Source organism: Chlorocebus sabaeus, chromosome 27 (assembly GCF_047675955.1).
Source record: "Chlorocebus sabaeus isolate Y175 chromosome 27, mChlSab1.0.hap1, whole genome shotgun sequence".
Classification (NCBI taxonomy): Eukaryota; Metazoa; Chordata; class Mammalia; order Primates; family Cercopithecidae; genus Chlorocebus; species Chlorocebus sabaeus.
This window is the reverse complement of record NC_132930.1, coordinates 40091289-40118120: the sequence shown is the minus strand read 5'-3', so window position 1 is coordinate 40118120 and position 26832 is coordinate 40091289. Positions and strand designations below refer to the sequence as shown.

The following is a 26832-nucleotide window of genomic DNA, read 5'->3' as shown; positions in this document are numbered from 1 at the left end:
TGTTTTTGCAAGACATTAGAGGACATTTCAAGTATGTTGAAAGGAATTGAAGAGCCTTCATTCATAGCAATTTGTAGTGTCACAGAAGGAGCACAGATTGTACAGGCAAAAAGATCAGGATTCAGTCTGTGACTGCCAAAATGTCATAGAGACTACTTCTATGATTATGCTACACAACTTTCTTCTTTAGATTTTTCTAGAAAATGAAGAGATCTATTGAAAATCCTGGCCTAACAAATTAGGATGGACCTACCAAACAGTATTAAAAAACTCAACTTAAGCAGGAGACTCACTTAATCATTTTAGTAAAAGCTTCATATTTATAAGATTTTATGATTTGCAGATAGTGGTATGGTATCAGACATGAATCAGGGATCTTGAGTTTCAGACCTATTCTTATACTGACTCTATGTTCATGTCTGTAAAATATAGCACTTGAAAGACTCAAAAAGCTTTTTCAGTGGAATGTACTTTACATAGACTATCTATAAATCTCATATTTATTGAGCACCCACTATAATACCCAATAACTGTCCTTTTCAAGTGGTCAAGGGCCAAATATGTCCAGGCACTGTACTCAGAGTGACTTTCTTGTTTAATCATTAGCACTGCCGTGTTGTGTGATCACTGTCCCCATTTTATGAATGAGGAGACAAGGTTTCATGGAAATTAAGTCATTTTCCTAAGATCTCACAGCTAATTTCACACTTGAGTCTTTCTGATTCTAAACTCTTACTTCTGGTTCTTTGGACGTGGAGAACTGATAGATTAATAGTCAAAAAAAAAAAAAAAGGGCCCTATTTCTCTATCCCTCTCTGTAGCCAGGTTCTTGTAATATGATACCCTAGATCTTCCATCTGGAGGTAAATTCCATTTCCCCTCTTTGAATCTAGATGCCTCGTAACTTGCTCTGGGCAATAGAATGTAGCAGAAAAGATGCTATGCTAATTTTGACACCAGGCCTCCAGGACTGCACACTTTTCTTAGCTCACTTAGAACGCTGTCAAGTAACCTACCAAATAAACACCACCAGGCTAGACTGCTGGAAGATGAGAGACACAAGGCCCAGTGGCTCTATCACCCTAGCTGACAACTGCAGACATGTAAGGCTATGCAAGATCACCCCATCAGGGGCCAACACCCCTGCTGACATCACTGATGCAGGAGAGATCCCAGCTCAAACCAGCAGAGCTTGGACCAGACCATAAGAACTCCCCAAGCAACCCTCAGTTACAAGTTCAACAATTGCTTACTGTTTCAAATCTTTGATATGGTGTTTCTTAGACAGCATTATTGATAACTGATATGATAATCATTTGATTGCAATATTCAGATGGAGACATTTCTGTAAGGGAAAGGGGTTCATTAATAAGTACAAGAAGGTAAGAGGCAAAAGGAAGCTACCCAGGTTGCCCTCTCTGTGGGGATCCTAACTCAAGCAAGTGCAGAGATCTGGTCTCTGGTCAGAAACACAGCCTTTGTATTTCTGGGCAGAGGAGTGAGGCATTAAGACTGGTTGGTTTTCCGTGTTTCTCAGTCTGGAACTGATGAGTGACCAAGAAAGCAGGAGTCAGACCAACCAGAGCTGGGGTCCATCAATCACAATTAAATTATAAAAGGGAAAAAAATGGGCTAAGTCAACTGAAGTAAAGAAACCAAAGGATACCAGCCTTTCTGAGTTTTAGTTTTCCAGAATGCATTCCTTATCATAGCCCTCTCTAATAATAAGAACCAGTGTTCTTCAAGAACTGATTATGTGCCAGACACTGTGTGGCTAATTTAAAAGCATTAACTCATTTCATTCTCATGATTTCTTGAGGCAGGCACAGTTCTTGCCCCCATTTGACAGCTGAAGAGACTGTTGCTTTGAGAGCAAAGGAACTTGATTGGAAATGGAGCTGTGATGTGCTCAACTTCGAAGTCAGAGGCCTTGTTTCTCCTCTGAGCCAGCCTCCCAGAGGTAATTCTTATTAGATTAGGGTAATTAGTACTACAGACATTACCCGTTCATGCCTCAGTTATGTCTGTCTCCCTTGACATTGTCCCCTCCTCACACTCAGGTTCTGTCTGCACTTTTTTGTACAGTCCTTTTCACATATCTCTCCTCTATAAAAGACAAATGGACAATTTGATGAGAGAACACTGTGGAATTGATAGGTAGAAGAGCCTATTTGCTTTGACTTTGATACCCAATGCTGTAAGAATGTTTCCTTTTGGGTTTGAGGTCTTTGACCCTGAGAATAAGATGGCTGCGATTTATACTTCAAGAGTCTGTGTTGACTTCAGATTGGTTTCATACTTAAGGTGTGGTGGTTCCAGCTTCTCAGCAAACAAAAATCTGTAGGTCAATATGACAGACGCAGAATTTGTGAGCAGCATACTCCTCTCTCTCTAAAGGTATGGGCTGGTGGCCAAACCTATGTCTGGAACACTAAAGCATCACTGATCTCAATTGACTCATTGCACTGAGTCATGGGAATTAGGAATAGGGAGACCTCTGAGGTCCTTTCTTCATGCAGTACAGGACCTGGTGTCCAATACAAGCATAAGAAACATCAATTTCTCTTTGCAAAAACAAATGCTTTCTAACTTGGGTCTTCAATCTCACAGAAGACCTTCTGGTCTAATACTGCAGAGTCACAGAACATTCTCTTCCAAAGAATAGCTGCCAAATAATTTTGAAATATAAAAAGTATATATTAATCCATAAAACAAAATGTCTTGGAGAACACTGACACAGAGAGTCTTAGAAACACATCCTGTTTATGTTTTCTTCACGGAGTCTTTTTGTTTAGAAACACTGGTTTAGTTCCACTTAAAACTGGAAAGATATTTTTACTCTCCCTCAATTTAGAAAAAAATTTAAATATTGAAGCCTGTCTTTTTCCTATACATTAGTGGTGGAGGAGTGTCCAAGTCAGGGCAGCTGACTTTGTTTCAGCTCCACCAGTGAGAACCTGGGTGACTTGACTTTGCCAATAAACTTTCTGAGTCTCAGATCATCCTCTTTACTAAAGGATGAAATTGAAAGTGATTATTTCTTATCTTGTCCAATGCCAACCTTCTACTGAAGTATTTACAAGAAGCATTCCTGACTACTCCTGTGATCTGCACCATGAAAAGAAGGTTTGAAGTTGGGAGAAATTTCAGAAATACTCTTGGGGATTCCAGAGGTTCATTAGCATATTCAACAGAACCTGAAGATGGAAATACTGGCCGAAGCACTGGGAGACAATGGATATCACCTTTCAAAGTAAGTGCGGTATCTGCTACATCACATGCAGAAAGTTCAAAGTAGGTGATCAAAAGTGAGTTAGATGTCTCACCCACGTCCAAGGTATCAAAAGGAGCATCAGAGGGGAGTATAAGGAGAACTTTTTTGAATATATATTTTTGGAAAATATATGGCTGTGTTGTGAGGCCTTTACTCCTCACAAAGAGAAAGGTGAGGAGGTGCCAGCCTCTCACCTCAAGCCTGGTGATTTGCAGGGGTTGGGGTGGTGGTTTTTAGCAGAACCACTTAGAGAATTTTGCTTAAGTCCCCTGCAGTGGAATATATGGATCAGAGGTGGGGTGGTGGTGGTGGTGGTAAATTTGCCTTTGCAAAGATTATAGCAATAACAATGAGAAAGATCTAACATAACTGACTTCATCTTGCTTCTAACCTCATTGGCTAACCACTCTGGCTCATTCCTGCAAATAGGCCAAACTAACAATGGGAGGAATTTAGCTTATAGTTTAACTTTTAAAAAAAAGGCAATAACAGCCCCTTCTTGAAACGAAACACCTCCATGCTTGGGGACTAAAATAGCCTGTATAACATTAATGAAAAGCCACAAGGCTGAAATTATAGTCAATGGCGGAATTCTGTTAAGGCATAAGCAGAAGTTAAGTGGCAACCAGCCACTGTTTCTTAGCTTGCTTTTCTATAATTGCTCACTTTACTGCTCACAGAATCATGTAACCATGGACAGGATGAGGGGCAAAATTTTTAACTACCCCAAATTGCTTCTATAGATAACATCACTATGGTGAAACTCAGGACTTGTCTTTAAGATATTTTTCAGAGTTTGCATTCTTGTGGACCAACTGATGCCCACTAGACATGTGGCCCATACCAAGGAAAGAAGTGACTAAACTGGTCCTATGACCCCCACCAGAAACTGAATTAGCTCATGAAGTTAATTTCAACACCTCAATGATTTCATTCCCAAAAATCAGTATCCCCCATTCCCTAGCCCATCACCTACCAAATTATGCTTAAAAAACTTAGTCTCTGAGGTCCCGGGGAAGGAGATTTTAGAGACACTTTCCATCCACTTTGCTTGTCTTCTCTGTGATTATTAAATTTTTTCTCTGCTGCAAGAGCTGCTGATGTCAGTGCATTGGCTTTTTTTCTGGGCAGTAGGAAAGAAGAACCCATTGGACTGTAAAAGTGGTGGTCACAGAGATCTGGAATCTGAATCACCCCTAACACAGCTAAAGAATAAGAGAGAAGCTGACGAGTTGTATGTGGATAAACTGGATTGGATGGGGAGATAGTGTCATCAAGTGTCCCACACTCCAAGAATTATTCTGGGAAAAGGATGTGTGAGTGAGACGTGGATAAAATGAGTGCCATGAACAACAGGGAACTGGGGTGGATTAATTTGAGCTGCTGTCCAAGATGGCACCAGGAGGAAGGGGGAATGACCTCAGCCAAAAGGAAGTGGAGGAGATAGAGGAAGGTGCAGAGGAAGATGAGGTCATGGCCCATATCACATAGCTATGGAAAGAGACCTGGGGGTAGTGAGGGTGTTTCTAAAATTTATCTTTAATATGGTTTGAATATTTGTCCCCCCAAAATCTCATGTTAAAATTCGATCTCCAGTGCTGGAAGTGGGGTCTAGTGGGAGGTATTTGGGTCCTGGAAATGGACCCCTCATGGATGGGTTGGTGCCTTCCCTGCAATAATGAGCTCTTACACTCTTAGTTCACATGAAAGCTCGTTGTTAAAAAGAGCATGGCATCCCTCCCCTTTTTCTCTTGCTCCTTCTTTCATCATGTGACAACCGAGCAGATGCCAGCACCATGCTTCTTAAATAGCCTGAAGGATCATGTGCCAAATAAACCTCTTTTCTTTATAAATTGTTGGATCTCAGGTATTCCTTTACAGTAATGCAAGATGGACTAATGCAATCCTTTTTTAGACATTTCATGGGCATTTTGTAGCTGCCAAACCCAGGCAGCAGCTCACAACATTATTGGCCCAACAAGAATCTTCCTGTCATTCTCTCCTTTCCTGCTTTCTTTTCATGGCACAAACCTAGAAGGCAGATATTGTTGGGGAGAAGTAGAGGAATAAAGTGACAGGGAGGAGAAAGAGCCACAGCCAATGAGAGCCCCCTTCCCAGGCTGTGGCTTCCACAAACCATAGAACCTTCCAGGAGAAGAGGGGCTGAGACTGAAAATCAAGTTTGTGATTTTGCTATTTAAATAGTAACACATATTTTACACAGGAAAGCAAGATTATACTTGTGACTTAAACTGAGTAGAATATTTCGTGTTACTTAAGAGAGGTTAGGGCAGGGAAAGAACTACCCTCCATGAAAGACTTAAACAGTGGGAAATAAAAGAAGCAAGTTATTAACTGCAAAGTCCTCCAGTAAAGAATCTTAGTAACTTTGACCTGAGTTTTGCAAACCTATTTCCCTACAAAGTTCTTTTTGTCACAGAAGAACAATTAATATGCCATAGAAAGGAGAATCATTTGGAACATACTTAGGTATATGGTGTTCAAATGGCTAAATATTTTCTTTTAGATTAATATGCAGAGACTTATTGTTTTCATTCAAACAAATCATAGATCAAAAATCAAGACAGAAACTGGTATATATATATTTTGTGGTCTTTAGATCTCTTTTAATCTCAAATATCTTAGATAGTACATTCATTGTGGTTTGTGTTTGTGTGTGTGTGTGTGTGTAGCTTATTCTCATATTTATTCCATGACTTTAAGTTAAATATTGCAAATCTCAATGAAAAAGTCACTCTAGTTAACAAAATCCTGATTTCATTTGTTAGTCTTTTGTCAAGCCATTAAATTATGCATTCTGACTTCAGTATAGCTAAAGAATATTGAAAAATGCTGGTAAGAGGTAAGAATTTTTCTTTTTTATATCCAGCACTTTGCTTTTAATGTATTTATGCACCTTAAGTTTTTTTCCCCCTACCTTAAATCAACATCCTTCTTCGGTTTCAGTATCAGTAAGAAAATGGTCATGTAATTTTTATGAGCATACTTTATTTTTTAAGGGGAACAAAAACAATAAATTTCTTCAAATACTTTCAATTAAAAATCATATTCATATTACTGTCCTTTATATATTGTCAAAAGTGGGTCTTTTAGGTCCGCGCTCTTTAAAATGCAGTTTGTAGACCAGCCGCATTGAAACATTGGGGATCTTGTTAGAAATACAGAACCACAAGCCCTTCTCTAGACCTATTGACTTGGGAGTCAACTGCCCATCAGTGTTTGAGAAACACCTTATTAGACAGCTCCATGACATTGACCATGGGGTTTATTGTCCTTGTGTTTAATTACACCTTGCAGCTTCCATCCCGCCCCATCATAATGGAATAGATAAGGGGAGAATTGAGCTGAATCCAGACCTGGGCAATTCACTTAAACTTCCAGCCTCAGTTCTCTTATTTTCAAAATATGGATAATAATCTTTGCCACGATGTTGCGAAGTGAGACTTACTCAAAATAATAGTGTCTGTAAGGGATCCAGTGTATTCTTGTGACTCACACTAACATTCCACAAATTTTATTTCCAACAGGAAAATTCCTTCTTCCTTCTTTCATTTCTTCTTCTTTATATTTTGTTGTTGTTTTTGTTGTTTGTTTCTTTAACATCTACTTGTTTGGCAACTTCAGTTACATAGATTATAACTAAGAATATTAAATTAAGCTTACATTACTTAAGTATCACCATAATTATTTTCAAAATCACCTATGTCAAAATCCCTATTGGTTGCTTGGTAGGAGAAGCCCTGTGTCCTCAGCCCACTACTTCGTCAGGCATGGTTATCTCATTTCTAATTCCCCAGAACATTATGGGAGGAATTAGGGATGTGGGGCCCTGCAGATGCAGGAAAATGCATTAAGAGCTCATAGCTGCTTGGCAGAGAGAAAGCAAACTGCCCCAGCTGCTTAGAATTAGGATCTGAGTCATTAAGAAGAGGTTAATTCTTTTCCTGAGCCTCTGCTGTTTGAGAAGGTAGGAAGGTTTTTAAATAATATATAACCAAGGTTAAACATGTAAGATTATTTTTAAAGTTGGGATTTCTGAGTGAATGCCACAGAATTGAGGTTTCAGCGATATTAAATCAACAATAAACGGTTTCTGAATTAATTCTCAAGAAGCTTCTTCTTTAGAACATTAACTCTCTCCTAAACCAGGAAAATTTATATGACTTCTATTTTCTTTTTCCTTGTTTTTTCACCTTTTGTTGGCTTTGAGGTTGAGGATTCTGATAGGATCAAGTAAATAGGATAATAAATAAATAAATAAATAAATAAATAAAGTCTCAGCTAAGGTAGGCATGGAAGCAATTTAATATTTCTAAAAGAGAAGCATGAAGAACAATTGTGACCTCTGTTGAGGAGAAGACAGAGTAGATGTACTTTCACCTAGTTTTTTCCACTCAATACAACTAAAAGCCCTGGGCATACTTTAAAAAATTTGAGAAAACTTAAATGTGGAGAGAAGGTGACAGACTGGCTAGGGACCTCTACACTCAAAGAACAACAAGGTGGTGAGGTCCCTGAGTTTTCTTTCTGTTTTATATGTCCCAAATTTCACGTTGAAGAATTAACAATTGACAAATGGTGATACACACAGATGAGAAAAGCCTTAACAAAAACTTTCCCTCTCTACCAAAACGAACAGGAAAGAAGCAGCCTAGCAAGACAGAAAACTTTTTTTTTGTTTGTTTGTTTGATTTTGGAAACAGAGTTTCACTCTTGTTGCCCAGGCTGGAGTGTAATGGTGTGATCTTGGCTCACTGCAACCTCTGCCTCCCGGGTTCAGGTGATTCTCCTGCCCCAACCTCCCGAGTAGCTGGGATTACAGGCGCACACCACCATGCTCAGCTAATTTTTGTATTTTTAGTAGAGACAGGGTTTCACCAGGTTGGCCAGGCTGGTCTCGCACTCCTGATCTCAGGCAATCCGCCTGTCTCAGCCTCCCAAAGTGCTGGGATTACCAACAGAAAACTTTTAGACAATAACTGTCCTACCGTAGCCAAACGCCACAGAAAGAAAAATTATAGTCCACCCACACTGGCTAAGGATGAGTGGAAAGCCTAGACTGTCACTTTGCTTGTTTGAAATGAGGGGCCCCAGATGCCCAGCTGGGGTAGTGTGGGAGGAAGCTGAGCAGGAAGCTAGAGCTTTCCTCCTTGCCAGGCAATAATCAGCCCCCTCCCCATGGCAGCGTCTGTAAAGACCATGTGGGATACCTAGACTTTCAGCCTCACTGAGCAGCGACAAGCGTTTCTCTCCCTCCTCACTGGGGTAGTATCAGAGGGGCTGTGGTGAAAAGCTGTGGCCGGGCGCGGTGGCTCACGCCTGTAATCCCAGCACTTTGGGAGGCCCAGGCAGGCAGATCCCTTGAGGCCAAGAGTTTGAGACCAGCCCTGGGCAACTTAGAGAAACCCTGTCTCTACTAAAAATACAAAAATAAGCTGGGTGTGGTGATGCATGCTTGTAATCCCAGCTCCTCGGGAGGCTGGGGCAGGAGAATTGTCTGAACCCGGGAGGCAGAGGTTGCCGTGAGCCCAGATCGTGCCATCGCACTCCAGCCTGGGCAACAGGGCAAGACTTCATCTCAAAAACAAAAAACAAAAACCAAACAAACAAACACAAAAAAACAAACAGAAAAGCCGTATGAGGCACTCCCATCCATCCTATAAAGGGAGGTATCAATTGAGCCAGGTGAGAAATCTGGACTTCTACACCCACACTATCCCTGGGAGTCTCTTTTTTTCCCTTGTCAGCGTGGTATCAGAGGAAGCCAGTTAAAACGTGAAGTTTAAATAAAATCCAGGGTATCACAATATAATACCTGGAATATGCAGTTTTCAATAAAAAAGTCATTTTACCAAGAACCATAAAGTTTCAGTTGGTGAGAAAACAACAATCAATAGACGCCAACAGAGATGTAAGACTTATCTGGTGAAGATTTCAAAGAGTCATCACAAAAATGCTTCAATGAGCAATTACAAACATGCTTGAAACAAATGAAAAAATAAGAGTCTTAGCAAAAACAGCGAAGTCTTATAGAAAATAGAATAAATAGAGAAGAACAAATGGAAATTTTAGAAGTGAAAATACAGTAACCAAAATTAAAATGAAACAAACAAAAATCTACACAAAACCTCAATGGATGGGCTCAACAGCGGAACGAAAGAGTCAGAGTAAAGAATCAATGAACTGGAAGTAGAACAATTAAAAAGTATTGGATCTAATGTTCATGCCATTGGAGCCCAAGAAAGAGAGAACAAAGAGGGCAGCGTTGAAGGAAATACTCAGAGAAATAAATACTGACAACTCTCCCATTTTGTAAATACATAAATCCACATATTCAAGAAGCTGAATGAACCACAAACACAAAAAACCCAAACAGTCAAATTTCTGAAAATTAAGACAAAGAAAAAATCCTGAAAGCAGCAAGAGAGAAACAATATCATATAAAGAAAAAATACTTTGATTGGCAGTGAATTTCTCATCGGAAACCATAGAAACCAGAAAAAAAAGTGGCACAATATTTTTTAAGTCCTGAAGAAGATAAGATGACTGTAAAGCCAGTATTTTCTATCTAGTAAAATATCTTTCAGGAATGAAGGAGAAATTAAAATATTCTCAGATAAAGAAAAACAAAAAAACTAGGAGAATTCATCACTAGCAGAAACAGACCTGTTTTAACAAATGGCTAAAGGAAGTTCTCTAAACAAAAAAAAAAAAGTTAAGAAATTTTGGAACATCAGAAAGAAAGAAATAACACAGTAAGCTAAAATGTGGATAAACAAAATAGATTTTTCTTCTTGAGTCTTCAAAATTATGTTTAATGGGTAAAGCAAAAATTACAACCCATCTAATATGTTCTAAATGTATGTAAAGGAAATATTCATTATAATTATATTTTAAATGGAGGGTGGAAGGAGAGATGGGAAGGGAGGTAATTTTTCCATATTTTATTTGAACTGGTAAAATGACAACACCAGACTGTGTTGACTGCAGTAAATTTTGAATATATGATGCTTATACCTAGAGCAAGCACTAAAAATAATAAATAAACCTCTTCAAAAAGACACAGTCAAAAACTCCATAGAGAAATCAAAATATAATTCTAAAAAGGTTTTTAAATAACTCACAGGAAGGCAGGAAAAATAAAACAGAAGTGAAAACAGAAAGAGTAAACAGAAAACAGAAAATAAAATAGCAGTCTCAAGCCCTAATGTATCAATAGTCATACTAAGTGTAAATGGTCTAAATATACTAATTAAAAGACAGATATCAACAGAGTGGATTAAAAAATACAGGCCAACTATATGCTTACTAAAAGAAACTTATGTCAAATATAATAATACAGGCAGTTTGGGAATAAAAGAATGGAAAATGTATTAATCCTTTGATTTTAATTAACTTGCAAAGATTAATCAAAAGAAAGAGTGACTGTATTAATATCAGATCAAGCAGACATCAGAGAAAAGAAAATTACCAGAGATAGAGAGGAACACTTTATGATAAAAGGTCCAGCCCACTAAGAAGACATAACTATCCTAAATGTGCGTGCAAACACACACAAAGAAACAGAATTATAAAATACATGCACTGTAAATGGATAGAACTAAAAGAAGAAATAGATGAATTCACAATTGTAGATGGAGACTTTAATACTCTTCTCTCTATAATTGATAGAAAAACCCAACAGAAAATTATCGAGGATATAGAAGAACTCAATAAAACCATCAACCATAGAATCAAATCAACCTTTGTAGAATCCTCCATCCGATAATGGCAGAATAAAATTATTTTCAAGTGCCCATAGAACATATATCAAGACAGACCACATCCTGGGATATGAAACAAACCTCAGCAAACTTCAAGTATTTAAAATCATACAGAGCCAATGTGAAATCAAATTGGAAATCATTAACAAAGACACCAGAAAAATTCCCAGATACTTTCAAACTAAGCTACACTTCTAAATAACCCATGGGTCAAAGAGGACGTCTTCATGGAAATTGAAAAAAAAAAATACATTGAATTGAATGAAAATGAGAATGTAACATAAAAATTTTGTAGGATATGACTAAAAGAATGCTGAGAGGGAAATTTAGAGCACTAACTGCAAATGTTAAAAAAATAAAGTCTGAAATCAATAATCTGAGACCCTACTTCAAGAGCCTGGAAAGAAAACAATACAGAATGGGAGCAAATAAAAACACAAAATATATTACAGAAAAAATAATCAATGAAACAAAGTTGTTTGTTTAAAAAGATCAATAAAACTTACAAGTTTCTCTGAAAATGCTGATAAAAAACGAATGCAAATTACCATGACCAGGAATGAAAGACTATTAGGAACATCACTACAAACTATTTAAAGACCTCTCAAAACTCGATGAAAAAAATTAAATTAGAAAATAGGTTAGAGATACGAACAAACATTTCAGAAGAGGATAAGCAGATGACAAATGAGTGCATGAAATGTTCAACATCATTAGCCATTAAAACAGTGAAAATTTAAAAACTGCAGTGATTTATCACTACATACCTATTAGAATGGCTTAAAAAACCTCTGCAAAACTTGTACAATTTACTTTATACTGTACTATGAAAACATAATTAGGTACAGAAAAACCACAAGAGAGATGAAAATAAAGAACTGAACAAAAATACATACAAAAAAAAAATAGTGACCACCAATTGCTGACAAGGATATGTTGAAACTATCACACATACATTGCTGATGGGAATGTAAAATTGTACGGGGACTCTGGAAAACAGCTTGACAGTTTCTTAAAAAAAATAACAACTAACAATCGCACTCCTGGGCATTTATCCCAGAGAAATGAAAGCTTATGTTCACACAAAAATTGGTACACAAATTAATTATAATATTGAAAACTGGAAACAACACAAGTGTCCTTCAGTGGGTGAATGATTAAACAAACTATGGTACATTTGTATCGTCATATACTACTCAATAATACAAAGGAATGAATTGTTAATACATACACAACTTAGGGGACTTTCCAGAGAATTATGTTGAGTGAAAAAAGTCAATCAAGAAAGATTACTTATATATGATTCCATTAATATAATACTCTGGAAATGAGAAAATTATAGGAATGGAGAACAGACAGGTGGTTGCCAGGGACTGAGGAGGGAGGTGGGGGCTCGAGGGAACTGGGTGTGGCTATAGAAGGGCTGCATCCTGGTGATGATGGAAAAGTTCTGTATCTTGACTGTGCCAACTCCATGCCCTGACTGTGATATTGTATAATAGTTTTTGAAAAGATTGCCACCAGTGGAAAATGGGTAAAGGGCACACAGAGCTCTTTGCTTTATTTCTTATAACTGCATGAGACTCTACAATCATCTGAAATTTTAAAAGTTTATTTAAAAATTAAAAAGGAACACGTTGACGTATTTCTCTCCCCAAGAATACGGACTACTTCTGAGTCATGATGTGGTGGAAAGAAGTGTGGAGAGCATATGGTATGTGTAAGTAAAATCTACACTCTTTATAGGGAAAGATAGATGGGGTAGAATATTGATACATTTTCCTCTTTTATTCATTTGCTGATGAAGTCAATTTGTCCACACATTTATATTCTCATACATTCATTCATTCATAAACTTATTAAGTCACTTGTATGCTTTATCTTCCATTTAAACAGTAGTTATCGAGTTGTATGTTAGGCGTTGTACTAAGCATCAGGAGGGAGAGAAAAGGAGCATGGCATGACCTCTGATTTAGAGAGTTCACGTTTATTTATACATTCCGTCAAGCAAGTACCAATCCAACCAAACAACCAAGGTTGACAGGTGCATATTGTATTGCCAAAGCCTGACATACTCCTTGGCATAAAAATATGAATAAACAGCCAGGCGGTGGCTCATGCCTGTAATCTCAGCACTGTGGGAGGACGAGGCTGGCGGATCACTTGAGGTCAGGAGTTTGAGACCAGCCTGGGAAGCATAGTGAGACCCCATCCCTACAAAAAATACAAAAATTAGCAGGGCAAGGTGGCATGACTGTAATCCCGGCTACTTGGGAGGCTGAAGTGGGAGGATCGTTTGAGTCCCGGAGGTGGAGTTTGCAGTGAGCCCTGATCGTGCCTCTGCATTCCAGATTGGGTGACAGAGACCCTGTCTCAAAAATAAATAAACAAATAATAAACATGACAAGGTAAACATGGAAGAGGAAAGGAGGGAGGGTAATTCACCAGTTTGGTGAAGAAGGACGTACTGAGTCACAGATTCAATGGGATTGAATTTTGATGACCCCCAGTATAAAATCTAAGCTCCTAAACTCCTAAATAGGAAACACAAGGCTCTCACCAACATGGCTCCAATATCCCCTTCCAGCCCCACCTCCTGCTAGCTCAGCTGGGCTCTATGTGTGTGTTCCTGCTGTTTCCTCCACAGGAATGTCCTTTCCCCACCTGTCAACCAAGTGACCCACTATTACGCAACTTTCGATAACTTTCTGTTTCTCCATAGAGGAGGGGTGAATGACCTGCTCGTCTCTGCTTTCATAATGTTACCAGTTGAGGCTACCAGGTTCTTTGCGTTTTGAACAAAGAATTGGACAAAACACACAAACAAAACAAGTAAAGAAGGAAGCAACAAAATCAGATTCATTGAAATCTGCTATTGTACACTCCACAGGGTGGGAGTGGGCCCAAGTGAACAGTTCAAGAGCACTGTCACAAGATTTTCTGGGGTTTCAATACCCTCCAGACGGCAGGGCGCGGTGGCTCACGCCTGTTATTCCAGCACTTGGGGAGGCCAAGGCGGGTGGACCACCTGGGGTCAGGAGTTCGAGACCAGCCTGGCCAACATGGTGAAACACCATCTCTACTAAAAATACAAAAATTAGGTGGGCGTGGTGGTGCATACCTGTAATCCCAGCTACCTGGGAGACTGAGGCACAATAATTGCTTGGACCCGGGAGCTGGAGGTTGCAGTTAGCTGAGATCACACCACAGCACTCCAGCCTGGGAGACAGAGCGAGGCTCTGTATTAAAAACAAAAACAAAACAAAACAAAACAAAAACCCCACTAGACATTTCTCATTGGTTACTTGGTGTATGCCCTATGTAAATGAAGAAGATGTAGTGAGGTTACCAAGTTATTTACTTGGTGTACATGCTACATGCAAATGAAGAGGTTTCCTGTCATAGCTGCAGTGAAGTTACAAAGTTATTTACTTGGGCAAGTAGAAAGTACTTAGAAAGTTGGAGGGGGGATTCCCTTTGTTTCAGTTCCAGGAAGTGCTTAGGATCCCTCCTTCCTGACCCTATTCTCTTGCCTCAATAACACTTATGTATACTTTTGGTTCAGGTTCTAATCATGCCAGTGGAGCATATTAAGAAGTTCAGGGATCAAATGGATAAAGACTAAATTCTACTTTTCCCACTTAATAATTGTTTTAACTCAGGGAAGCTTGTGGGTCTCCCTGAATCTCTCTCTCCTTAAGACTTTATGGATATGAATAGGCTCCTTTCTCAGAACTGATGTGTGGATTAAGAGAAATAACACTAAGAAAGTGTTTGGGAAACTGCATGGAATGTAGATAGCCCTGAGGAAATGCTAGCTCTTATGGTATTATGGGAAATCCTTTTTGCGTTTCTATCCACTTCTTGGAGGCAGGGATTATTTCTTGTTCGTTGAGACTCTTGTGCAGTAATAACAATATTATTAATAATAATCATGCCTACCCCGCAATATATTACTTACTTGTACACAGTAGATAACACAGGTTTGTTGAAACAGCTTGTTTGGGAATAACTAGATTGCAGGATTTCTTGTGTCTCTTCCAGTTAGATCACATTAATCTGTGTTCACTGAAATTCTAGTGCTCCCTGGAGAGGTCTGAGGATAACACAGGAGTCAGAGACAGAGAGAGAAAGAGAGAGAGAGAGGGGTAGGGAGGGAGGGGGGGGAGAGAGAGAGAGAGAGAGAGAGAGAGAGAGAGAGAGAGAGAGAGAGAGAGAGAGAGGAAGGAGTCAGGGCTGCGTGGCTTTGGTTACTTTTATATGTGGGTGGGATACATGAGTTTGCCCAGGGATTAAAAAGCAGCTGTTTGAGCAAGAAGCTCTTGCTTGTCAAGATAGCATACGATGCTTTGCCAGGGCCAGGTGCAGTGGCTCATGCCTGTAATCCCAGCACTTTGGGAGGCCGAGGCGGGTGGATCACGAGGTCAGAAGATCGAGACCATCCTGGCTAATATGGTGAAAACCCGTCTCTACTAAAAAAAAATACAAAAAATTAGCCAGGCATGGTGGCGGGCCCCTGTAGTCCCAGCTACTTGGGAGGCTGAGGCAGAATGGCGTGAACCCGGGAGGTGGAGCTTGCAGTGAGCCGAGATCAGGCTACTGCACCTCCAGCCTGGGTGGTAGAGTGAGACTCCATCTCAAAAAAAAAAAAAAAAAAAAAAAAAAAGATGCTTTGCAAGATATTTCAGACCAAGGGTTCATGGGATTGCGGGATGCTCTCAGCATAAGTCCTTATTTTTAGACTGAAGAAACTGTATAAGGGCTTATACATTACTATATATTTCATATTTATACATATTTAACATTATATAAATATAATGTATATATGCACATATCACAGTCCCATCTTTGATCTTTGTTTCACTGTTTCATCTGCCCAGGATACTTTCTGCTGGATACCTGCGTGGATAACTCCCTTGCTTCATCCTTCGAGTTGTTGCTCACACGTCACGCTCTTGAAGAGGTTTCTCCTGCCATCCTATGTAATTCTACAACCTGTCTTCCCTATGCTCAGAATTTGAATCCTCCTCATCCTTCTCTACCTTTTCCCGTTGTGATAGCTTAAGTCATCTTCTGGAATGCTATACGCCACACTTGATATTACATTTTTAGTTTTTTTTGTTTTTCCTCACCCATTATAACGTAAGTGCAATGAGGGCAGAAAGCTTTTTCTGTTTTGTCCACTGCTGTATGGTAAGTGCTTAGAACAGAGGACAGGAACCCTGTACATGTCCAAAGTTGGGTGAATAAAAGAATAAATCAGATGGGGCTTTAGAGAGGCAACAGCTCTTAGGAAGAAGAGAGGAGTGAATGAATGAATTTATTTTGCAGCAAACATTCCAGATAGGAAGAGATGGATTTGCTTAGAGATCATCCAACAAAAGCAGGAGCAGGTACAGCCTGGGGCTCATGCTGTCCTATTGTTTTATTGCTAAGCCTCTATCCCCTTTGTGGGAAGGGAATTTCCCCTTCTCCTGGTGACCCAGCAGATGTCAGAGGAGGTTTAGTGACAAGAGAGAAGAGAAAGCTCAATTATCTGAGACTAAAAAATTCAAAGACCCAAGAGGACAGTGGTGGAAGAACTTATTTCTGAAGCAGGGAGGAGGGTGGAGTCACGCACACCTGTGAAGAAGAGGTGAGGAGGACAGGCTTTGTCTCTGTCCCTCTATCTGTTGAGCTCACAGTCTGTTTCCCTTGTGAAGGAGAGGGCCAAGGAGATTAGAAAAGGCACATAATGCCTCCCCAGGTCCCGTAGCACCATGGGGGTAGAACTGCTTAACCAGGGGTTGCTCACTGTAGTCCGCGGGGTAAGACGTGCCTTGAAAAGGTCACTCGATTTAATGCCTTGACTGGAGCACACCCTCTCCACTCCGCCAGGGTCCCCTCTCCTCTGGCTTTGTACCAGGCCAGGGCTCACAGCTTTGCATTATCATTTGTTATGTGTACCAGGTGGTCTGGGCCCTAGCCTTCATTTGGGTGGAGTGTGAATTCTAGGTAAAGAAGTGTGGGCAAGATCTTTTCTGGAACTGGAAGCAGAGGGCACCACACCCCTCCCTAGCCTCCTCCTTCACAGCATCTGCAAGGACGCCTGTGCAGGTTCCTTGGCCATCAGAAGTGACTACCCCCTCATAAATCCAAGCTGTAGAAAGAAAATTCTCTATCCCCATTTCCCCTTCCCAGCGAAAAACACATTCTGTAGGACATTTAGAAATAAAAGTTTAAAAGGAGGTTCCTATAATGGGGTATTGTAGCTCTGTTAGTTTGCCAGGGCTGTGGTATCAAAGCAGCACAAACGGAGTGGCTGACACTGATAGAAATATATTGTCTCACAGTTCTGGGGGCCAGAGGCTGTGAGCAAGGTGTGGGCAGGACTGGTTCCTTCTCAGGGCTGTGAAGGAGAATCTGTTCCAGGCCTCTACTTGCCCCTGGGGTTTCTGGCAATCTTTGACATCCCGTTGCTTCTGCCAACGTCACCCTGGCCCCCGCCTTTACGTTTTTCCCTATGTGTATTTCTTTTTCTTTCTTTTTTTTTTGAGACGGAGTCTCACTCTGTCATCAGGCTGGGGTGCAGTGGTAAGATCTCGGTTCACTGCAACCTCTGCCTCTCGGGTTCAAGTGATTCTCCTGCCTCAGCCTCCAGGGTAGCTGGGACTACAGATGCCTGCCACCACACCCAGCTTATTTTTGTATTTTTTGTGGAGATAAGGTTTCAACATGTTGGCCAGGGTGGTCTCGATCTCTTGACCTTGTGATCCACCCAATTTGGCCTCCCAAAGTGCTAGGATTACAGGCGTGAGGCACCACACCTTGCCCTATGTGTGTATCTGTGTTGAAATTTCATTTTTTTGTAAGGACACCAGTCATAGTGGACTGGGGGCTCAACCCACTCCAGTATGCCCTCATCTTAACTAATTACATCTGCAATTGTTCTATTTCCAGGTAAGGTTACACTCCCACATCCTGGACATTAGGATTTCAGCGTATGAATTCCAGGTGGACACAATCAACCCCTAACAAGGTAGAGCAAAAATTTCAATTGTAAACTTATTATTATTAAAGATTAAAACAACCTCTTTAACCTTCCAATTATATAATTGCAAGAACTGAAGCCCAGATAAGTTTTAGGGTAGTTTGAAGTGGGAAAGACATGCCTCTCCAGCTCCACCCATGATAAACCACATGGTTTAGAATCCCTCATTGAGAGCCGCATCCTTCCCATGGGTATGACAATGCCTGCTTGTTGTTACCTAGCAGGAACGTTAGAGATCAAATGGAACTGTTGCTATGAAAACGTGTTGTTACCTGTAACAGACGTGTTTGTGTAACAGCTGTTTCTTTAAGGCCATATAGCAAGTGACGGGCCAACATGCAATAGGTACCTGTCGAGCATCACATCAAGTCTGGAGTTTGTTCCTCAGACACAGCACTGTCTCAGTCATTCTTTTATGTAGAGGTCAGTGCAGAAGCCTGAGACTCACAAGCAGGCAAAGGGGACATGTGGCAACAACTCATTCTCAAGCAGTAAAAAAATTTAAATTTGACCCAGGAAATCCAAGTCAATTATGTGGGGAACTCATATACAGCAAGGGCCGTTACTCTTTTCACTTGCAAAATTCTCAGCAAAATAACTGATCTTTCTGCCCACTTAAGGACATGAGTAGGAGGGTAAACAAGCACAGTTTGCCGGTGGGGCTCATACTGAAGGTCAGCTTGAGAGTCGTGGAAAATTCCGTGGTGGAACACAAGGCAACTGAAAGATCATTTTGTCAGTTACCAGCAGGGTGGAGTAAGACAGGGGTTTGCACCAAGACATTCACTCACTAGCCGTGTTAATGGTGGAATTGGAGGGAGTCAGTCTAATTAAATTCCTGCTTCATGGTTTCCTCCTCTGTTAAATGGGGATACAGCTATTTATGCATACCTGGGATCAGCTATTCTAAAGTGTGATCAGACAGCACTTATTGAAATAAAGCATCTACACACCCTATGGGCCTGCAATGCCATTCTTGGGTATAGACCTAGAGAAAGTCACACCCCAAAGGGTGAGGGGACAGGCATCAGAATGCTGACCGCAGCCTTGTTTGTGAGAAGAGGGAAGTGGAGACAGCCAAGCTGCCCAACGCTAGAGCAATGAATAAGTAAAATACTGGAGATGCAAATAATGGAACACCAGGCAGCAGGGAGAAGAAATAAACTAGAACAGTGGTTCTCAAACTGCGGTACTAGGACCAGTGACATCAAAATCACCTGATAACTTATAAAAAGTGCAAATTCCTGGGCCCCAACCAGTTCTAGTGAATCAGCAAGTCTGGAGATAGGGCTTAGCAATTTGTTTTAACAAGCTCTCTAGAGGATTCTGATGCATACTGTGCTCAAGGTTGAGAACCACCAAATTAGAGGTACATGTGGGTAGACATTGAAACAGTCCTACGCTAAAAATATTTTGCCTCCTAGTGGATATCATACAATGTCTGGACACATATTTGGTTGTCAGAACTGGGGAAGGGCTTCTGGTATCTACTGATGGGGCCAGGGCTACTGCTGAATATCCTACAGCACACGGGGCAGCCCAGCACAACAAAGAATTATCCAGCCCTAAATGTCAGGAGTGATGACACTGAGAAGCCGTGATGTATCTCCTTCACAGTCTTTCTTGCCTCCCCAAAAACAATATTTGCCAAACATTTTTAGAAGAATACACAAATACCATGAGTTTTTAATTAGGTGTTCTGTTGTTCTATTGTGAAGAACAAACAGGAACAAAGCAACATTTTATCCTAGAGAGAGCGAGAGCAAGAGCGAGCGAGAGAGAGAGTGTAGCTAAAAGCATTTATAATAGTTGACCTTAGTGTTGAGAAATAACATGACATGATGCCTAAAGCAAAATCTCTCGGCTTCCCCTTGGTCAACAGGTACCTTTACCAATGAATTGCTGCAGGTTTGGCATCACCTCAGTGGTCACTGATCTGTGATATATCTTTCCTTCCTTCCTTCTTTCCTTCCTTCCTTCCTTCCTTCCTTCCTTCCTTCCTTCCTTCCTTCCTTCCTTCCTTCCTTCCTTCCTTCCTTCTTTCCTCCCTCCCTCCCTCCCTCCCTCTCTCTCTCTCTTTCCTTCTTTCCTTCTTTCTTTTTTTGAGATGGAATCTCCATCTGTCACCCAGGCTGGAGTGTAGTGGCACGATCTTGGCTCACTGCAAGCTCCGCCTCCTGGGTTCATTCTCCTGCCTCGGCCTGCCGAGTAGCTGGGACTACAGGTGCCCACCACCACGCCAGGCTAATTTTTTTTTTATTTTGTATTTTTAGTAGAGACGGGGTTTCGCTGTGTTGGCCAGGATGGTCTCCATCTCCTGATCTCGTGATCCACCCGCCTCGGCCTCCCAAAGTGTTGGAATTATAGGCATGAGCCACCTCGCCCAGCCCCTTTCTTATATTTTTAGCATATACATTTGATATTATTCTTGACTTGTATATTTAAACATATCCAAGTTTGATCACTTTCTACAGCAATTAATTATTCTGTGGAATCATATCTTTTGCCATGAACTTCAACCTATATGCATATATGATAATTTCTGTTAATTTCCTGATAATGTATAATCCTTGTTAATATCTCAAACTCAAATCTTTGGAGCATTGCTAAGTGAGAATGATTGCTTCCTCTTCCGAATTTGTTTCTTTGTGTCCTGTTTGGCACAATACCTTTTAATTCAGAATCTGGATTGTCTTTTACTGATCTTACACCAGTCAGAATGGCTGTTACTAAAAAGTCAAAAACTAACAGATGTTGGAGAGGGTGTGGAGAAAAGGGAACTCTTATCTACTGTTAGTAGCAATGTAAATTCGTACAGCCTCTATGGAAAACAGTATGGAGATTTCTCAAACCACTGAAGCAAAACTACCATTCCATCCAGTCATCCCACTACTGAGTATCTACCCAAAAGAAAATAAATTGTTTTGTGAAAAATAGGCCCACACTTGCATGTTTACTGCAGCACCGTTCACAAGAGCAAAGTGTCAACCTCAGTGTTCATCAACAGAGAAAGAAAATGTTACACACTCACCCACACCCACACCTGCACCCACTCACACACTGAAATACTATTCAGCCATAAAAAGAATGAAATCATGTCTTTTGAAGCAACACTGATGAAACTAGAAGCCATTATCTCAAGTGAAACAATCGGAAACGGAAAGTCAAATACTGCCGTGGGTTTGCTTTTGATGTTCATTGAACCTCTATGCTGTAAGAACTATAAGGAACATTGCAAAAATTTGAAACATATAATTTATATACAATTACCTGCCCATTACCTTTTCCCCCATGATAGTTACTTGACCACATTTCATTAAATGTTTAGTGTATAGTTCTTGCAAGTATGAAAGATTAGATAGATAAAGCGCAAAAGATGCGTGTTGGAAATTTCCCAGAAGAATGGTTACTATATACAGTCTCATGGTGATACTTTTTACTGCCATTTGTTTTTGAAACACAAATGGATTTGAAATATAGACACTTATTTATATGAATCAAACCTCTAAGTTTATCCAAAGAAACCAAGAGGATGCTGAGTGGCACAATGTGAGGTGATGATTAAAAGCCAAAAGATATGGCCAGTGGCTGTTTTGGCAGTGGCTGTGGGGTCCTAGTCACGCCAATGTGCCATGAGTATTTCTGGGCACCTACCTGCCAAGCGCGGGGTCTGCATAGCCACCATCTGCAGACACCCTGGCTCATCACTGCACTATTGAACCTCACATTGCACAGACTTTCCTTCCACGGTGTGGTGCTCCTGCAGTTTTCCCCCATTTCACTAAGTGATACCAGCATGCCCTCAACTCTCAGAGTCATTATATGACTCCTCTGTTTCCCTCACCTTCGATGTTGGTTTATTGTCAAGTCTTACTGATGGCGCTCCCTCAGAAATATATCTGAAAATCTGCCTGCTACTCATTCCCATTCAGCCTTCATTGGCTCTTGCTGGATAAATATAATGACCTTGAACTGTACATTGAATTTTTAATCTTGCATTTGAATACAGTTCTGGCTGTCTCCAAGTTTCCCTTTCCCCTACCTCAAAAGGGAGTTGCAACTGCAAGTGAAGTATATCCTGCTCTATAGATTTAGAAATAGAACCACCACTGAAATACATGTTCCCAGTCTTCCAGCACATTGAGATCAAAGGAAAAAAACCCAACCAATCAAAATCTTACATGCCTCATGAACTAGAAACTCCAGAACTACTGAGATTTTCATACAGGTCTATTCTTACTTCATTATGGTCACCTCTAGTTTACAACTATATGTATGTTTAACCATTCCAGTTTATGAGGGATTTTTTTAACCATCACATGCATACTGTATCTATTCCCTGTGGCACCATCCCAAGCATGGAATTCATTCGCTTAATTAATTTACACTCATGTGCGCACATACACACACACATCTTTTTGTGTGTGGACTTTACGAAGGTTTAGTTAGAAAGGAAAGCTACAGATTTCTTGGGTGCATGTGATATTATGATACATGCATACGATGTGTAATAATCAAATCAAGTTAAAATATCCACCACTTCAAACATTTATCATTTGTGTTGAGAACATTCCATATGTTCTCTTCTAACTACTTTGAAATATACCATAAATTATGGTTAACTATAGTCACCACACAGTGTTATCAAACATTAAGCCAAATTCCTATGTAAGTGTATTTTTGTACCCATTAACCAACTTCTCCAGGAATTTGCACAATCATTATGTATTAGTTTTAGAAAAAGAATTATGTACATCTCATCAACAAAAACTTCAAATGAAATAACAGATATTCTTTTTCTGAGACACTCTCTGGCAATGCAACCACAGGGGATTTCTCCCCGGGGGGTTCGGGGCTTCTCGTCCTCCAGTCTCATGCCACCGGGCTACCCATTCCTCTCCTCTCACGCAGGGGTTTTTAGCCACATCTTTTGTTCCTTAGTTTCTGCTAATCACAGTTCTCAGGCCTTTTCTATAACTTCAGCTTATCAACGTTACTTCAAAGAAAGACAGATTCTTCCTAAGAGGAACTCTCTTTCATCTGTTAAGATAATATGTTATTATTCCCTCTTAAAAGGGGCTGAAGAGTTCCACTCATGTTGAATGTTTCTAACAATTTGAGTTTGATATTTACCCTACAGTTATTTACCAATAACTTCTTATGAGTTTGGCATCCTTTTTGTTGCTGCGATATCATAATGGTATGCAAAACCTGTCGAGAATTCTGCTCTCATGGACGATAAAATCCATACATGTAGTAGTATCAGTTACTGTTAAAGCGTAACTACAAAAAGAGAAGGTTTTGCAGGAAAGGAATTCAGTCCTATGAAATCATACCACATGCAAATCTAACCTAGTTTAAAGTTTGGTGAGTTTGAAGCAGTGGTTTGCTGCTAAAGGATTAGTCTCTGAGTGGTGAGGCAGGGGACAAGCTCTAGTGAGTAGTATTTGCTGATTTTCATGTTGTAAATGTCCTCATTGTGGCTGATTTCAAGCTATCAATGTCTGAATGTGGAAGTGGGGACAAGTGCAGTAGCCACCATCATATAGCACTTCTATTATGCAAAAATGACCTCAGGATTATAGAGTACAATGTGGTGAAAATAATTAGAAAGTAATGAGTTTTGCATATTTATGACCTTTGTTTTTAATATACTTATGAGTTTATGTAATTTCATTTTAAATAATAGCTCTGTTGAACAATCAGCTCATAAAATGTCTGAAAATTTAACGGTCAGTCCTTGTGAGCTCATTCAAGCTATATCTGGCACATTACTGAAGGTTGGGTGGATTTAATAGGATTTGAGGAGCACACAGAGCTAGCAGCCCATGCAAAGGTCCTGTGGTGAGAGAGAGATTGGCAAGGCTGTTATGGCTTTTTGCACTTCATCTTAATAACAAGGGAAAAAGCTACAGGTTTTTAAGTAGAAGTGAAATGGTATGACTGAACTTTGGAAAGTCCTGTGGTGAGAAGAGGGGGTTTTCCACTGTCACTGAGTGGTTTTGTTTGAATTTGAGTAAACACCCAAGGACAAGGGTTCAGGCTCTGAATGGGGACTAGTCTTTTACATTCCATCCAACTCTGAAGTTCCATGGCTATCAAAGAAAGATGACAGTGGTAGAGGAGAGGCAGAAGAGGTGAGAATTGATGAATTAAGAACCTAAAAGGGGTGTGTTGCAGCACATTATAAGTATAAATATATTAAAAAAATGACAGCAATTCGAGGACCAAAAAAAAAAAAAAAAAAAAAAAAGCCTTATCTTTAAAATAAGTAGCCACAGGAAGCCAAGTGAGTCAGGTGTTTTTTCTCTCTCTCCCTCCTCATGGGTTCCTATTTTTAAAACATCACTTCCTTGAAGTGTCAGACAATTATATCTGCTAATATATTTTTGCCAACATGATCCTAAAGAGAATAATGTGGATTATTTATGCTGCTCCCGTTTGGCGAGAGTGAATAGGACAGTAAATGCTCTGACATTTCATTTTAGGAAATTTCTGGTGCTGGAGATTTCAGAGAGCACAACCCAAGATGAAGAAGACAAACGAGCAGCTTCAACGTAGAGGGAAAATAATCCACCAGCAATTCCGAGCCCCCCTTTCAGTTATAGCTGTCATTATGGTATTGGCTTTTATTCCCCCCATCCCCAGGTGATAGCCACAGCTTCCTGTCTCCACAGCTGCCTGTCTCGGGGGTGCCTCTGCCAGACCTCTTTCATGGCAGGAGCCCTGATGCCACTACAGCTCCCACGTCTGCCTATAAACCCCGTGCCACAGTCCACCCCTTGGTCACCAAACCCTTCAAGTCACCATCACCCTGGACATTCATGATAACAGCCCACCTTCCCCACTTCGCTGCCCATTCAGACCCTGTTCCCATCGGTCCTGGCCCAGGTTAGTCTCAAGAAAAATACCTATGGAGACAGTCAAATTCCTGCCTCATTATGTATTAACCAGGTTATACTTGGTAAACTGGGGAACCTCTCTTGGTCTTAGTTTTCTGATGTATAAAATGGGGATTTTTTTTCCAAGTTAGGTATTGAGAAAAATGAGTGTTTCAAAGTGCCTAGCACCATCAGTGAATGACAGCACACTGCTTTCTGTGATTATTAATTTTATGCACTACCTGGTTTGCCATGCATCTGTGTGTTTTTCAAAAGCCTGCTAATTTATTCATTCTGAGCATCTGCCATATGCCAGGCACCATGCTGTCCACCTTCTTTTGCTGTCTGTAGTTGATAGGAGCTTGTTGTATTTTGTCTAGAGATGCTTTTATCACTTTTCATAGAATATTAGTTCTGTGTTGCTGCTGAACTAAGTGCTAGAGAGCTACAGAGAATGCAGAGATGTGTTCCAGACCCAGAGAGTTGACGTTCCTGCATATCCATCATACATTAGTGCCATCCTCCTGAGGAGTCATTTCTGAATATATATTGCTTATGTTTACTTCCCAAAAGTGCATTTTTAAAGTTAGTCTATGGCCAACTGGGCCATTAGAGACACATATCTTTTTCTTTTCTTTTCTCTTCTTTTTCCTTTGGAGTGGAATAGGAGAAGGAGATAAACCACTACTCAATAAGCATCTACTATGTAACTGCACTTCTGTGAGTTTTATAGTCATTATCTCACTTTTTCCATAAAAACAATCATATGAAAAGCCTTTCTTTACCTGGTTTTATAATGAAGTTAGCTAAAAGTCAGAGAGGTTAAGGAACTGACTCCCAATCCTAGGATTTGCAAAGCCTGAACCTGGGCTTCCTGACACCAAACCTGGGCATTTTGTTGCACGCAATGCTATAAATCTATGGTTGACTGCATAGTTCCACCATTCTGGTCTTGGGCCCACACATATCCTCTCTCACAGCATTATGGCAAAAATGGTTACATTGTACTGTCAAGTGAGAGAAACCTGACATTATCCAGCCGAATCTTTCCCTCTTCTTTGTTAGAGAATTCAGGTTACTTTTACTCAGGACCAGTCTGTTGAGAAGTTTGTCCTTTTTGTGATTGAGAGAAGCATAACAAAAGTAAAGTTGAACAGACTCACCATTGAAGACACAGCAATTTAGCAAGAAATATGACTAAATGACTTGCAACTGTATTCACCATGTGTCTTCTAGATTATGGCCAAATCCCAGCTGCCATCACAAACATCTTCTTTGATGTCAAAATTCCTGGTATTTTACATCAGTGCTTCTTCAGAAAACTCATCCCTTTCTGGCCCCCTTGTAAGGATCTTGGACTCTGGGGATCTTGGTCTATTTGAGGAGTACAGTGATCAGGGAGAGCCAGATCAGACAGAAGCACCTGCCTGCTACCCACGGGGACATGAAGTTGTTAACAGCAGCCTGTACTCTGCTGGCTCTGGGACAAAGCAGGTGAGCTGAGCTGAGGTGAGTGGTGGGGGTGGGTGGCACATAAGCCTGACTCACAGCTGCTGTTGACATCAAACAGTCACATGTTCCCACAGTGTCTGTTGTTTGTGTCAATGAAGGGTATGCCCTGAGGTCAGGAAACTCAAGATTTCTCCCATCCGAATCTTCCTAGAGCAAAGGCAGCAAATGTGCCTTTTCTTTTCTTTCTTTATTTAGAGGCATTCTGTGTAAGATCAGGATGCTAATGCTTGCTTATGTCCATTGCAGATATCTTCTCCCAAGATGGGACTTGCCTTCTCGCTGTTTTCATGGAGTCTTTTGATGAAAAGAAGTTCATATTCCATTTCACATTGATTGGTGGTGGTTGCCTGC

The 26832-nt window shown here is 40.4% G+C and overlaps 1 protein-coding gene across 1 annotated transcript in view; it reads right to left on the bottom strand.

Moving 5' to 3' along the window:
* The window catches only part of CLNK (cytokine dependent hematopoietic cell linker), a 248402-nt gene extending 221927 nt beyond the window's left edge, over nt 1-26475 (bottom strand). Inside the window, exon 1 of the mRNA XM_008017899.3 lies at nt 26133-26475. Coding sequence (XP_008016090.1) covers nt 26133-26135 — 3 coding nt within the window. The 5' untranslated portion in view covers nt 26136-26475. The remainder of the gene's footprint in view (nt 1-26132) is intronic.
* Between the last annotated feature and the right edge of the window lie 357 nt (nt 26476-26832).